At 50.6% G+C, this 14362-nt stretch overlaps 1 protein-coding gene across 3 annotated transcripts in view; it reads left to right on the top strand.

Moving 5' to 3' along the window:
* Nucleotides 1-2186: 2186 nt before the first annotated feature.
* Nucleotides 2187-14362, top strand: part of DOK5 (docking protein 5) — a 31959-nt gene continuing 19783 nt past the window's right edge. The window contains exon 1 of one of the 3 annotated variants that reach the window (XM_019284500.3): nt 2187-2371. In XM_019284500.3, coding sequence (XP_019140045.3) covers nt 2306-2371 — 66 coding nt within the window. In that variant the 5' untranslated portion in view covers nt 2187-2305. The remainder of the gene's footprint in view (nt 2372-14362) is intronic. The other 2 variants (XM_019284499.3, XM_010396795.3) reach the window with 2 other exon arrangements.

Here is a 14362-nt window from a genome sequence, read left to right as displayed (position 1 = left end):
GTTTGGGCTGGAAGGGATCTTAAAGCTCATCCTGTTCCACCCCTGCCATGGGTGGGGACACCTCCCACTGTCCCAGGCTGCTCCAAGCCCCATCCAGCCTGGCCTTGGGCACTGCCAGGGATCCAGGGGCAGCCCCAGCTGCTCTGGGCACCCTGTGCCAGGGCCTCCCCACCCTCCCAGGGAACAATTCCTTCCCAAAATTCCATCTAAATGTCCTCTCTGTCAGTTTGAAGCCATTTGCCCTTGTCCTGTCCCTCCATCCCTTGACCAAACTCTCTCTCCATCTCTCCTGCAGCTCCTTCAGACACTGCAAGGCCACAGTGAGGTCACCCCAAAGCTTCTCTTCTCCAGGCTGAACAATCCCAACTCTTTCAGCCTTTCCTCATAGGAAAGCTGCTCCATCCCTCTGAACCTGTTGCCTCAAGGTCATATTACAGACTTAGAATATTTCTCTGATTTCTGATGTGTTTTGGTGCACGGGAGTGGAAGGTTCCTCTGTTTCTGACTGAAACATTATTTTATACATTCTGTAAAAAAGCTCTGTGAAAAGGAGCGGGAAGTGTAGATCCCAAAGTGAGGACTGCAGACTTGCCTCCTCCATCCTCAGCGAATCAGTCCTCCAGCTGGAGAGCCCTCCGAAATCCACTCTATCAATTAATATCTCGCAAAGCCTTGCAAAGCATAATCACCTCTTCAAGTGAGAGCTGCAAGCACCACGCTGCCACTGCATCATTCCTGGCTGCTCCCAAAATGAGGGAGCCACACATTCAAACCTTCTATCAGAGGTGGATTTGGCCTCGATAATCTTTTCCTACCTAAATGACTCCGTGATTCTGTGAACTAAATAAACACGGGCAATCTCTTCCCCACAGCCCTGTGCTCGGCCCAGCTGGGGGCTGCTCTCCTTTCTGTGCTCCGTGCTGCTTCCCTGCTCTGCCTTTCTTGCTGTCCCATTTGTAATTTCCACAGCAGGATAATTCCCAAAGTCACCTGTCTGGCTGACCACCTTGGGCTCCTGTGTCTGTGACTCTATACGAGATGTTACGCAGAGATGAGCCGTCCCCCTTGCCAGGACACGGTATTTATAGCATGGCACTAGCAGGTAACCCGTGTGGAGTCACCAGAGCCCCTCTCTCCTGATCTCTGGAGTACTTGGCAGTGTTTGCACATTCTTGGGAAAGGAGAACTTGGGAGCCACAGAAGGCAACCCCAGGGCCTGGTGCCAGGCAAGGCCTGTCCTTACTGCAACCACACGCTGCCCAGAAAACACAGCCCAGGCTCGTGTGACATTTCCTCGGCGTGAGGCACGGCCACAGGGCAGTAGCTCGGGTTACCCGTCCTTCGGAGGACATTCCGGAGAATCCTGGCTGCATTTCAGGCATCTGAAAGACTTCCAGGGAAAGCCACTTTCCTGGAGAAAAACCACAGGTCTGAGAGGCAGGTGGCCCCGCACGGTGGGGCCGATCACGGTGCTCTCGGCTGAGCCACCTGCAGATGGAGGGCGGGGTGCGGGATCGGGGCAGCGGGGGCTGGCGAGGATGCGGGGATGGAGCAGGCGGGGGTGGCACAGGGAGTGCGGACGGGGCTGTGGCAGCTCTGCCCCGGCCCGGGGCGCTCGGGCTTTGGTGCGGGAAGGTGCGGGGTGGAGCGGAGCGCCCCAGGGTGGCTCCGGGGGTGGTGCGGATCGTTCCGAGGGGCGGTGCGGGGCTGTGCAGGGCGCGGCGGGTTGTACCGAGGGGGGCTGCGGGGTGTACCGAGGGGTGCGGCTGTCCCTCCCGGGGCGGTGCGGGGCGTTCGGAGGGGCGGTGCGGGGTGTTGGGAGGGGCGGTGCGGGGTGTTGGGAGGGAGGTGCGGAGGGAGGTGCGGTGTCTCGGGTGGCGGTGCGAGGTGTTCGAAGGGGCGGTGCGGTCTCTCGGGGGCGGTGCGGTCCCTCCCTGGGCGGTGCGGGGTATTCGGAGGGAGGTGCGGGGTGTTGGGAGGGAGGTGCGGGGTGTTGGGAGGGAGGTGCGGTGTCTCGGGGGCGGTGCGGGGTGTTGGGAGGGAGGTGCGGTGTCTCGGGGGGCGGTGCGGGGTGTTGGGAGGGAGGTGCGGGTCTCGGGGGGCGGTGCGGTCCCTCCCCGGGCGATGCGGGGTATTCGGAGGGAGGTGCGGGGTGTTGGGAGGGAGGTGCGGAGGGAGGTGCGGTGTCTCGGGGGGCGGTGCGGTCCCTCCCCGGGCGGTGCTGTCGCTGCCGGGGCGCGGCTCCGGCGCTGCTCGGCCATGCGGACGGGCTGAGCGGCGCTGCCGCCGCCTGTCCCGGGCAAGGATGGCTTCCAATTTCAACGACATCGTGAAGCAGGGCTACGTGCGCATCCGGAGCCGGAGGCTGGGGGTGAGTGCCCGGGGGCGCTTGCCCCGGGGCTGGGCATTTTGCTCTTTTATTTATTTTTTTTTCCCCTGCTGCTCCTTTGTCTCTTTTTGCAAACTGAGCTCGGTGGGTGCATCCGCAGGGGAGCCAGGAAACAAAAAGATGGGGAGAGAGGAGTGAAGGCGCCTAAATATATAGTATGTATAGGTGTGTATGTATATATTTATTTTCTCCTCTCTCTCCCGCTGGGAGCCGGGGATGCTGCGCTGCCTCCACCTCCCGGCGCTGCCCTTCGCTCCGAGCGCAGCTCCGGGAGGGACCGGGGCTGGCGGTGGCCGTGCCCCGGGACTGGGGGTCCCGAGAGCTCCGGGCAGGGCTGAGCTGAGCGCTCTGGAGCCGCTCAGGTGCTGCGGTTCCTGCTGCCAGTTGGGGTTTAAGGTCTTGCCTGGGACGAGTGAGGGTTTGCGGTGTCTTCAGGGCTTTTAGCGTCGCTTGAGTTGCGCGAAATGAAAATTCGCCAAGCCCGCTTTGGCTGCTGGTGTAATTTTAAAGTTGTTTTCAGGTTGTTTTGCTGCCACGGCGTGTTCCCGGTTCCGGCTGTAGGTGCTGGATGTGCCGGGAGTGGCAGGGCAGTTCCCCGCAGTACCTGGGCTGGAATGAGCTCTGAAATTCCTGGGCTGTTCCCCCAGTCCAGGGGCTGCTGCTCCCCTGAGCCGTCCGGGGATGGGACTGGAGAGCTCCATGTCCCTTAGTGAGCCTGGCTCAGGGGGATGCACCTGGAGGGACGCTTTGCATGTATAAAACCTTATCATTTGTGTATCTCCCTCTCAGGACAGGAAAGAAACTGATTTATTGTGTTTATTCCAAACTGATGGGTTGGCAATTCAGAATTTGTTCGTTTTGGTGAAGTGTCTGTGGTCCTCTGAAAGCTTTTGCTGCCTCACTGCAGTTACAGCTCCCATCTCTTGCTGTATCCATGGGCAATGACTTCTCCACAGTTTTGGTAACTTCCATCTCTCCGGCTGTTTTGGAAACAGGAAAGCATTTAAAAGTCTTCCATCAGGCTGGATTTCTCATCCCTGCGCTTGCAGGCACAGTTCATCCTGTAATACTGTGTGATTCTGTGACAGATTGAGGTAATGTCATTCGGAGAGGACCTGTAGTAAATTTGGCACAACTGGTGTGTCATGATTCAGTTTCATTACTGAATATATATCAGTGTTCAGTTTGCTCCAGCATAAAGGATGAGTAAGATTAGACTGTGATACATTTTTCCGTACTGTAACAGTGAAGCTCAATGAACATGTGAATCAGGCTTATCTAACTCTGGAATAGTTGTAAATGCTGTCAGTGCTGGTGCCTTTCCTTTATAAAGGCTTTCCAGACCTCTCTGAGAGTGCTGGTGGTGAGGAAATGTTGGATGCCCTCTTAGGAGATGAGCCTGTGACAGCTGAGTGCAAAAATAGAGAAATGGAGAATGACACCGAGTCCATGGAAATGGAACAAATGTGAAATGTTTCCTTTGAAAGGACAGTTTGGATTTTGTTCCAGTTCCAAAGGTTTGTATCGTTATCAGTGGCTGGAAAGTACAGAAGGGGTGATGAAAAGTGCTTTTGTGAAGCAGTCCAAGCCGAGTCCCAGAGAGGTGCCATGGCTGAGGATAAGCCCTGAGCTGCCCTCAGCTCTGATTTTCCTGTCCTGACACCATTCCCGAGCTTGAGAGGGACCTTGGGAGGTGCTGGGGTCTGGCTGCTGCTGCTTTGGATTTGATGCTGGAGAGGTGACCTGGGCAAACCCTGCTCCATTTGTTGGGAATAACCAGCCTGAGCAGCAGCAAAGCTTTTCTCTCCTGGTAGTTTCCAGCTTGGAATGTTGGCCCAGGACTCGAGAGCAGATGTGGCTGCAGCTTCTTCCTGTAGCATTTTCTGTAAGCTGCTTACAGCCCAGCACCCTGACTGAGAGCAGAAATGGGTAACTATGATCAGTCTGAGTTCTTTAAAGGCTGGACTGGAGTGTGTCCCTGCTCCTTGGTGCACCTTCCTCCTGGCTGCAGGTGTGATGTGACACCTGGAGCTGGCTGAGCTCCTGGCTTGAGCAAGAGCTTGAATTCAATCTCACTGTGTGGCTGATGTGGGCTTGGCTCCTTCAGAGGCTGAAGGATTTATGCCAACAGGTTGTTTTCTGGTGGCTGTGCTGGGGAGGGCTGTGGGACACCCAGGAGCTGCAGGCAGGAAGGGAAAAAATACTTTAGATTATAAAATAGTAACTTTCAGACAACTTTCCCATGCTGTGAAAACATCAGGAAAGATGAGCCTACTCCAGCCCCGTGTAGGATTCCTGTTTAATTGAGAGGGATCTCAGCACTCCCTGTGTGACAGGATGTGAGTGGGAGTCACTGAAATACATTCCTGTATTCTGGTGGCACAGCTGTAATCTGAGCATTGTCTCTCCAGGCTGAATGCAGCTCCTGGCTTTGACTCTGTAACGCTGTGGTAATTCCATCTCTAAGGGAACTGGGAGCAGAGCTTGGAGCCACAAATTACCTCAAGAAATGACTTTCCTGAGTAACTGGGGTGCAGGTGCTACATTTGGAATGAAAGGGGTGCAGAGAAGCAGCTTGCTCAAATCCAAACCTCTTTTAAAAGGAACGTGACAATTCTGGAAGGCCCTACTTTGTAATTCCAAAATTGAATTTAGGCTAATTGGTTTTGCACCTGAACTCTTTCTGCGCACTTGAAACGTGGAAGTTTAATTGAGTATTATTTAATAGAATAGTTTCCATAGCAACATTTGTATCACATGTGTCTTCTGCAGAGCCAAATATATTCAGGAGAAAGCTCACTCTTCCCGATTCTTTCCATCCTTATAGGGAGAAAAATAATTCCCTCAGCCAATGGTGTCGGTCTGTTGTGTCATTAGCAGTGACACACAGGAGGCTGTGTGCTCGAAAACTGCTGACAGGGCACAAGCACAACCTTCCAGAGTTCTTTAAACCAGGAAAAAACCAGCTTTGCTTTGGGAGGAGGGATTCTGTCAGAGACCACCAGGACCTGTGTTTTGGGAAGGAGGACACCCGGTGCTTTGCAGTCACCTCTCAGCTGATTCAAGGCTTTATTTCTGTATGTGAAGCTTTATGGCCTCTCTCTGTCTGGAAAGGCTTTTTTGTGCTTAGGATTTTCAAATCACACCTCGTTCTGTGGTACAGGTGTGTCCTTTCTGAGGGGGAGCGCATCAGGGAGATGTTTCCCAAATGGAAAAGCCTGTTCCTGTCTTTCTGTTTTTGGGGTGGGTGGATGTGAACACACCTGAGCTTTGGCTTTAGGTTGGGCTGGCTCAGCTGAGTGCTCAAATACCAACTGAAAATCAAAACAGGAGCCAAGCTTTGAAACAGAGGGGTTTGTAGCACTGGTGAGCCTGAAGAGCTGTACAAGGGAAAAGGCACCTGAGGCTTTGTGGAGGGGAGGGAGGCTCTGCCAGTACTTGACTGACTGGAAAACATCAGCTTCCAGAAACGTTCTCACTGGTTTGCTTGGAAAAGAGGTGTTCCCTTCTTCCCAGCACAGGGTTTGGCTGTGCTGGCTTCCATTCCACGCTGCTGCTTTCCAGGTGGGATAGAACACCTTCCTGAGACAGCTTGGGATAAAACATGACTGTGCTTTGTGCCAGGCATTGTCTGCTCTGATCACACCTGGCTGCTGTGCAAGTGTTTCCATTGTATTTCCATTTTTCAGAAGCATCACTTTTAAACTCACGTGAGCTTCGTTCTGTGTGCTGTGGTGTGGCACAAGGTGGCTCAAAGCTCTGTGTGTGCATTGTTACTGAACAATCTTCCAGGAGAAATTCCAGGATGGACAGCAAATTTTAAACTTTTGTGGCTTAAAAGTGGTTGTGGGGCCATCTACAGCCATTTGTGCTCGGGTGTGCTCTTCCCTTGAGTTACAAGCTCCTCAAAGCTGCATCTGTCATGTCAATAACTCTTAAAATGTCTTTATTCCAGAAGACTTTTAATGTGAGAGTCTGTGCCATGATCCAGTATAAACCCGGGTTGAAGCAAGGAATGCATTGTGGATAAAAAATAAAAGGCACGGTTGTTTGCACACTTATTTATTTCATTAGAAACAGAACAAATGCAGCAGTTGTGCTGCTTTCTACTTCAGCCAGCTTTCAAACTGAAACTATTTCTGCTCCCTGCCTATTTTCAACATGTTAATTCAGGTTGTCTTCATTTCATGGTGGAGATGCAAGACTAAGACAACTTTGGCTCTCACAGATGGAGCAGCAGCCTTCCCAAGCCTTACAGGTTATACAAGCAGGATAGGAGATGCTGAAATAACTTGAATATTAAAATTCAGGTGAGCCTGTGTTCTGGAAGAGGACAAAATGTTTCCTTTTATAAAAGAGAGGGTTATTAAAATAAGAAAAGTAGAGGACAACAGATGCTGCCGAATCAATATACACAGATTGCTGCTGTTGCAGCAAAGAAACACTTAAACAGTCCTGGCAATCTGTTGTTTGTTAGAAAAGCCTTCGGAAGTATTGAGCTGTGTAAAACAAATCCCACCACTCACTGGACACACGGGATGTTTACAGCTCAGGACAATAATCCAAGCCCTGACTGATGGGTGGAGCTCTCAGAGGTGGGCATCACGAGCAGGCAGCCTGATTTATTTTCTGGCTGCCTCGATTTTATGAGGGTGTATCCTGCGGGTGCGGCTCTGGGAGGCTGCCCCACGAGCTTGCATTACTATCAAGGCATTGCAGGCTGTTAAAAACCCTCATTTGGGAGGATCCACTGACTTACGGAGCCGTGCGAACAGCCAAGTGTCTGTTCCTAAAAATGCAGAGACTCCTTGGTCTGTCTGCCAGGGAATAAAGCTCGTTGAGGGGAACTGAGGGGCAGAGTGGAATTCTTTTTAGCTGGGAAGGAAGTGCTGCTGCCAGGTTTTTGTCTCAGGAGGTCCCTTCCACCTTGAGGTCTGTTTAACAACAGTTCTAATTAAATCCCCAGCCTGCCCTGGGGGCTCTCTGCAGCCCCCTCTGAGTTATGCAGGGAATGATCAGCCTCAGCTGGCTGCTGCAGAGGGCCCTCCATGGAAATCGGGGCTGGCTCCAGAAGGATCTGAGCACCCAAGGTGAGGTTAGCGGGGTTTCAGTGCAGTTCTGGTGTTTGTCCCTGGCGGGTTCCTGAGGACAGATCAGCCCTCCTCCTGCAGGGGTTCAGTCGTGGCTTGTCCAGCCTCTGGAACACTCCTGCAGCCCTGCCTGGGGAGAAGTCAGTCCTCTGATGGGGTCAGATTTGTGCAGGGGAGTCTTCAATTATGGCTTTGACCACCTTTGCTGAGGATGGAGAAACTTGTGCCCCTCCATGTAGCAGCAGGGCTGTTTGAAGGGCCAAAGGTGAGCTCAGCCCAGAGCCCTTTCCTTCCAGCTGCTGCCTTTGCAGGGCCCTTTCCAGGCTGTGCTGGGTGCATGGGACAGGGATTGAGCCTGTCCTGCTCAGGATTGCCCTGGGCACTCCAGGGGAGCATCCCTTTGTGTGGTGTTCTGGACATGGTTTAACACTGATCTGAGCCAGCTTAGCCAGATTCAGTGAAATCCCACTCACTGTGAGGTTTGGGAAGGCAAAATTAACGGTGGCTGTGTCTCCTGTGGGAGATGTGACTGCTGGAATTACAGCAGTGGAATTGTTCCCTCTTTAGCATGACCCTCGTTGAGGACAGAAATTGGATCTGTGTGGGTCAGGTTTCTGTGCTGGATGGGCCTGACTGGCCCAAAACCTCTTAATCACATCAGGGGGAAAGAATGTGGTGTCAGGGGTGTCCTCCAGCACAGAATTAGGGCACTCCTGGCCAGCCCCTGGCAGGGATTTGTAGTAATTCAGTCTTCAGCTGGTGACAGGAGGGAGCTGGGACTGCCACAACTCTGCAGCCAGTTGTTTGTTCCTGGGAAATGCTGAAGTGCTCAAATATTTCTGGATTGATTAAAAAACTCAGTGAAAAAAAATAATTCTTAGGTTTCTGGACTGCCTGCTTCTCATTTTGATCAGTGATTTATTGACATTAAAATTTCACCTAAAATGAGGAGCATGGGACGCTTTCCTGTGTTTGAGTGTTGGGTGAGGAGTTCCCTGTTGGACACTGGCCACGTGCAGGACTGCACTGGGAAGATCCAGCAATTTTGTCCTGTAGGTTGTTCTTCAGGAGGCAGAGCATCAGTGCTGACTGCACACCCTTGTTTTAGATGGGAAAACTTCTGCCTCCTGCTTAGAAATTCAGAGAAACTTTGGCATAAAGCTCAGGACTTGTCCACTTCAGGAGACACATTTGATTGTGGAAAGCTGCAGAGCAATTCAAGCTCTCAGGGTCTGCTGTGCTTGATTTTAATTAAACTGAGTCCTGTGGCAGCTTCATTGAGGAGATCAGTGTTGAACATTGCCAGTGACATGTACTTTGACAAGTTCTGCGTCGCTCTGTTTCTGTGAAACCCTGTGGGAGGAGAGGTAGAGTGGGGAAGAGACAATCTGCAGGACTAGAACCATATGGTGGAAGAGATTTGGTGCTTGAGTACATGTGCCAGAGAGTTAATGTGGGGATTTTAGAGCATGAGCTGTGAAAACGGGAAAGAAGGATGATGTAAGGCTGGGGGAAGGAGAAGGAAGAGTTGCCTGTATCTACATTTGAAGCAGCTTTATTAATAAAACTCTGCTCACCTATGCAGATCCTTTCAGTCTGGAAGTTGGAGACAAGGAAAAACTGAGCAGATTTCTCAGGCACCGACTTCAACCTGTGAGATATTAAGCCCACTGGAAATTCAGAGTTTCAGCAAGCTGCGAGATAAGGTGTTAGAATATATTCACAGATATTAAGGTTTCTTACTGCTCAGAAGTTGTCAGCGGCAGCGGGGATGGGATCCAGAACATTCCTTGGGAAGTTGGAGCTTTCTCCTTGGGCTGGTGAGGGGAGGGATCCCAGAAAATGCCAGTCAAGCCTCGTGCAGCTCCAGCTGGGTACTGGGGCTGAAGCAAGACCCCTGTGGGTTCCCTGTGGCACAAAGTTAATGGGATGAGAGCCCAGTGTCTTTATGGGGTCAGCTCTGGGATTGGGGTTGGAGAAAGGTTTGTCATTTGGGTGCTGTCACCTTGTGTCACCCCTTTTTTTGGGGGAGCAGGGTGCTCAGCCCGGCTCTGGGTGAGGTAAAAGGAAGTTTTGCAGCTCCCATGGTGGAATTACGTTTTGTTTCTTTTAGTATTTGACTTGTGGGAACAGCTTGGAGAAATAAGGGTCTTAATTTGTTCCCAAAGAACCCCACCAAAATCCAAAAAGGACAAACCTCAGAACTATTCCTGTTTTTCTCCCCAGAAGATTATACAGATCATGATTTGGAGTATGATTTCCTGGTTTGATACTGGCCCATTTTAGGAGGAGGAATGGCTTTTCTTGTGCTTTCCAGCCTGTTTTCTGATAAATTACCTTCTGTGTTCTTCTTTGGAAGATGGGCTCAGTTTGTGAAGTAAAACAATCAATTCCAAATTTTTTCCTGAACTGAGTTAACTAGTGAACAAGCGGCTCTTACCCATTTGCTATCTTATTCTAAGGATGTTTTATTGTAACAAGTTTAATGCAAATCTGACCACATCACCCTTTTCCCTTTATCCCAAGTACTTCCCTGACCTGCTGGTTGCAGATCTTGGCTCTCTCCTTTTCCCTGTTTGCTTTTCCTTCGGTAGAAAAATCAGTGATTTCTGGAGGTGTCAGCACCAGCCCTGCAAGGATGTGTCAGGGATGATTGTAAAGGCAGTGAAAGAGAAAGGAAACCCAATTAAAACAGGTGAGATTTACTCTTTGGTGATTCTGATGTCTTTTCATAGTCAGTTCCTTTCCCAGTGTGGAGGAAATTCTCCTGCTGCTGTGCATGGGCATTGCCCTGGGGTGAGATCAGGGATAAATAACATTTTACAGTGGCTGTGGAAACACTTGAAAGAAAGTAACAGATGCAAGGGCTGCTCCTGAGACTGACATCTTAATTTGAGACTGACATCTTAATTTGGTGTTTGTGTAGCTTTAGGAATGCCGTGGAAGATGATGGACTGTTCCATTATCTTTTTGTCTGACTTCATCAAGTGCTGTCAAATACCAGCGAGAGTTCAAGCTGTTGAAATGATTATTGGTGGGTTTTTTTTTGCTTTACTGATAATAATGTCACTTGTTTCAATTCAGAAGATCAACAGGGTAAAATGAGTGGTGTTTCTCCCCAGTAATGTCAATGGAGGAGGTTAAATTGTCCCTTCACTTGCCAAGGAGTGTTTGTCTGGTGAATTATCAATGAATGCCCTGTGTTTGGCAACGGGAAATTTCCTGTGAATGTCTCCAGGAAGGTGAGGGGGGATGTTTGGTGATGTTCCGAATTGACTCGTCCTGTGGAGAGGAAGACTCCTGGCACGGTGCTGTGGTAAAATACAAGTGGCTCTTCCCTGTTAAATGGAGAAGTGCAAATTAAGACTGTTCTGCTAAGCTTTTATAGACATTTTTAATGCAGCTTTCTCGAGGTTGGATCTACCTAAATGTGAATGAACTCCTGAACTCTGTCTTTAATTAGTGCTACACAGCTGGGATGTGAGAAATTCACACGAGCTGGGTTTGTCCATTTGAACTAATGTGGAGATCAGCCTGGAAAAGTGCAGGGGAGCTGCAGGAGCTGGTGGAAAAGGGAATTCTACCAGGGAAATATGGGCTCTGGAATCCTCATTTTATTCAGTGTTTCTTTAAGTCAATATTAGTCCATTCCTCCAACTCGAAGGAAAAAAAAAACCAAATAAACAGGAGCTGCCTGTCCCTCCTTGTGCCTCTGGGGGCTGAGCAGAGGGGCAGGATCACTCCAGATGTGCTGGGGAGAGGGGCAGGATCCTTCCCTGAGCAGGCACTGAAGTGTTTGGGAAGGGAAATCCATTCTGAGTGCCAGGAATTTTCCCTGGAGCAGCTTTGAAGGCAGGCCCAGCCCATTCAGCAGTTCGGGAAAACTCCTTCCCTTGTTTTCTGCAGCTCTCAGGTGCTCCTTCCCCCGATTTCATGGGCTGCAAGTCCCTCACTCCTCCCAAAACACTGCGTTTGGTGAAGTCCAGCCTGCAGTGACTCGCTGGGAGCACGATTTGCTCTTTCATTTTAATCTTTCACTTTGATTTTAAAGCTGCTCCCCAGCAGCCCGGGGAGTGACCTGTGGCTGCAGAGCTCTGATGCCAGGAGTGAAGGGGAAATGTGGAAGGAATGAGATAAATTTACCTTGTGCTGGGACAGTGCCACGGACTCACCTCCACACCTGGAGCTGTCTGCAGGGATGGCATGAGCTGTATTTATTACACAAAAACCTCTGCTGCCTCCTGGAGCTTGCAGGTGAAGAATTGGTGAATGGCAGGGGATGACGGCAGGCCAGGGATGGGAAGTTATTCCGGTTATCCCATCTGTGAGTGAGGGGCTTGCAGGGCATTTGTCACCCTCAAGCAGCTCCTAACAAGCATCATGAACTGAGTTTTGCAGGTGGGCAGCAGGTCTGGCTGAGCTGCTCAAGGATGGAGGAGCTGCAGCCCTTCTCCCGTGTCTGCCTTTGGATGCTGGCAGCTTAGTGCTGGAAAAATCACTTTACTGACAGAAAGGCTCCATTCATGTGCAACTTCTGCCCTTTTTTTTTTGGTCTCCTTAGGTGTAATCTTAAAATTACAAGTCCAGCTCTGAAATGCAGCTTCTGCAAATGATTGTGTGCTCTGGGGGGTGAAAACCTGAGTTTGTGAGTGAGCCCAAGTGTGGAGCAGATCCCAGCTGTGCCTGCTGGGAGAGCATCCTGCTGCCCTGGCTTCAGCAGGAGTGTCCTTGTCAGAGCTGTGACTCTCACCCAGAGCAGCCTCTTGCATCCCATGTCCTAATTAATGAGCTCCGTGAGCTGCTAATGAGCTGTGTCAATGCCCTTTGCCCCCCATAGCCAGTGGAATTCCAGTGACCAAATCAGGTACTCTGCGACACAAAGGAGTAATTCCAAACCCTAACTCACTATAAACTGTTCTGCAGCTCCCTAATCCTAAAAGGTGCTGATTCCCGGGATTGTGCCGTAGCCTGGCCCAGCAGGATGGCACATCCAGCTGCAAATCCAGCTGCTGGCAGCACGAGCTGCCTGCACAGAGCCCGGCTTTAACCTCCAGAGAAGCCTTCACTATTTCTTCTCCCTGGTTACAGTCCCAGGCTGATTCTCTCCTATCCAGTTTCATGCCCAGAATTAACTGTGCCCGTGTACAAAGCTTAGCAGATGTTCAAGGAGCTGAATCTGATACTTAGCTCCAGCCTGGCTGCTTTTTTTCAGCTGTCACTGGCAAGGGAGGGTTTCTGCTGGAAATGCTTCTTGGCTCTTCTTTTGGAGTGGCTCTTCTCTCCCCTGATGGCCTTAAGCAGCCCTGAATTATAACCTTGTCTGTGTATGATTTATAAAAACCCCAACGAGCCAGCAGACCTGTACTTTGAAGGCTGTAGGTCCATAAAAAACCAGCCTGGAAGTGGAAGGATATTTCAGATAATGCTCTCTCTAATGATACCATGTCCAACTCATCAGTTTTGCAGGGAGAGCAGACTCAAGTCTTGCTTTTAATGTCTTTTAGGTTGCATTTAAGCAGCACATCCCAGTGTGCAGTGAGTAGAGGAGGGAGAGAAATGACTCCTTTACAGAACACTTGTGATATTCCTGTGGGATAAGCAAGGTCTAAACCCCAGCCCTGCTCAAAGACATTTTCCATTATCAGCTCTCACTGTCCAGCTCCAGGTGCCCCCCTCCTGGGTGTCCCTGCCCCTCGAGGTCCTCAGTGCTGCTTCAGATGGCTCCCCTGCCCTGTCTGAACCACAGAGTCCTTGCAAAGCCCTCCAAAGATCGTGTGCCAGAGGGATTTTACTGGTGCACTGCTTCATCACCTGGCCAGGATCTGTAATTAAGGAGCTGCTGAACTCCAGAATTGCAGCTGCTGGGTCCATCAGCAGTTTGAAGGGGATGTTGCTGCTTTATTGACATTTGCAGTGATTCACTGGAAGAGGCTCTTGGAAGCTCCCAGGTGTCCCTTGAACATTGTTTTACTATCTAATCCTCCATCAGGCTGGAATATCTCAGCACTTGCTCCCTGCCCTTCAGTGAGCCCGGTGCCTCTGGGATCTGTGCCAGCAGCAGTTTGGGGGAGCATTTCCCCCTTTGTCCGAGCCAAGGACTGATGGCCAGTTTGGAGCAAAATCTGTCAGTGCTGCTTGTGTTTCCCTGTCCCAGAGCACAGCGTGGACACCCAGCAAAGCAGAGAATCCATCCCTGGCTTGTCAGCAGATCCTGGGTGAGCTCTTTTGCCGTCTGCACTCAGATGTTGCTCCCCAGCTCCCTGCGTGGCTCAGACAACGTGTCACAGACTTCCAGCTGCTCAGGGGGGTTTGGCAGTGAATCTTCTCTGTGGAATCAATCCTGTGTAGTCCTGAAGGACCCAAATAAATGAAGATGTAGAACAAAGCTGCTTTCTGATTACTGTGTCAAGTGGGAATGTGTCTGTGGGCTCAAATCCAGCTCTTGGGTGTTTGAAGCTAAGGTTGGAGGAATGGCTTTGAGCCTGAACCATTTACAAAAATCCCACTTCTGGTTGATGTAATTCCAGTCGGGAGGGGAGAGTTTTTGAAGAGAAAAGACTGATTAAAATGCCTGATGTTTCAGAGCAATAGGAATCTGTTGTGACTTGCATTAACACGAGTTAAAGGTGCACAGGTTCCTAAAGATCTGCCAGGCACTTCTGTGTGCACTGGCCTTGCAGCAAGTCCTGGCCAGTGCCAAAGCTGGGGTTTGTAACTTGAAAAAACCTTTGCAATCCTGAGCAACATTGTGCATTCTGAATGCAATCAGAGACAAGATTACAGCCTCATTCCCTATTAGCAGCTGTGGATGACTCTCATGTCAAATATTGTTGGTGGAGATGCAGCCTGAATGAGGGGAAAGAGTGAGGTTTATTCTTCCCCA

The sequence above is a fragment of the Corvus cornix genome, chromosome 20, assembly GCF_000738735.6.
Source record: "Corvus cornix cornix isolate S_Up_H32 chromosome 20, ASM73873v5, whole genome shotgun sequence".
NCBI lineage: Eukaryota > Metazoa > Chordata > Aves > Passeriformes > Corvidae > Corvus > Corvus cornix.
This window is presented reverse-complemented; position numbering and strand designations above follow the sequence as displayed.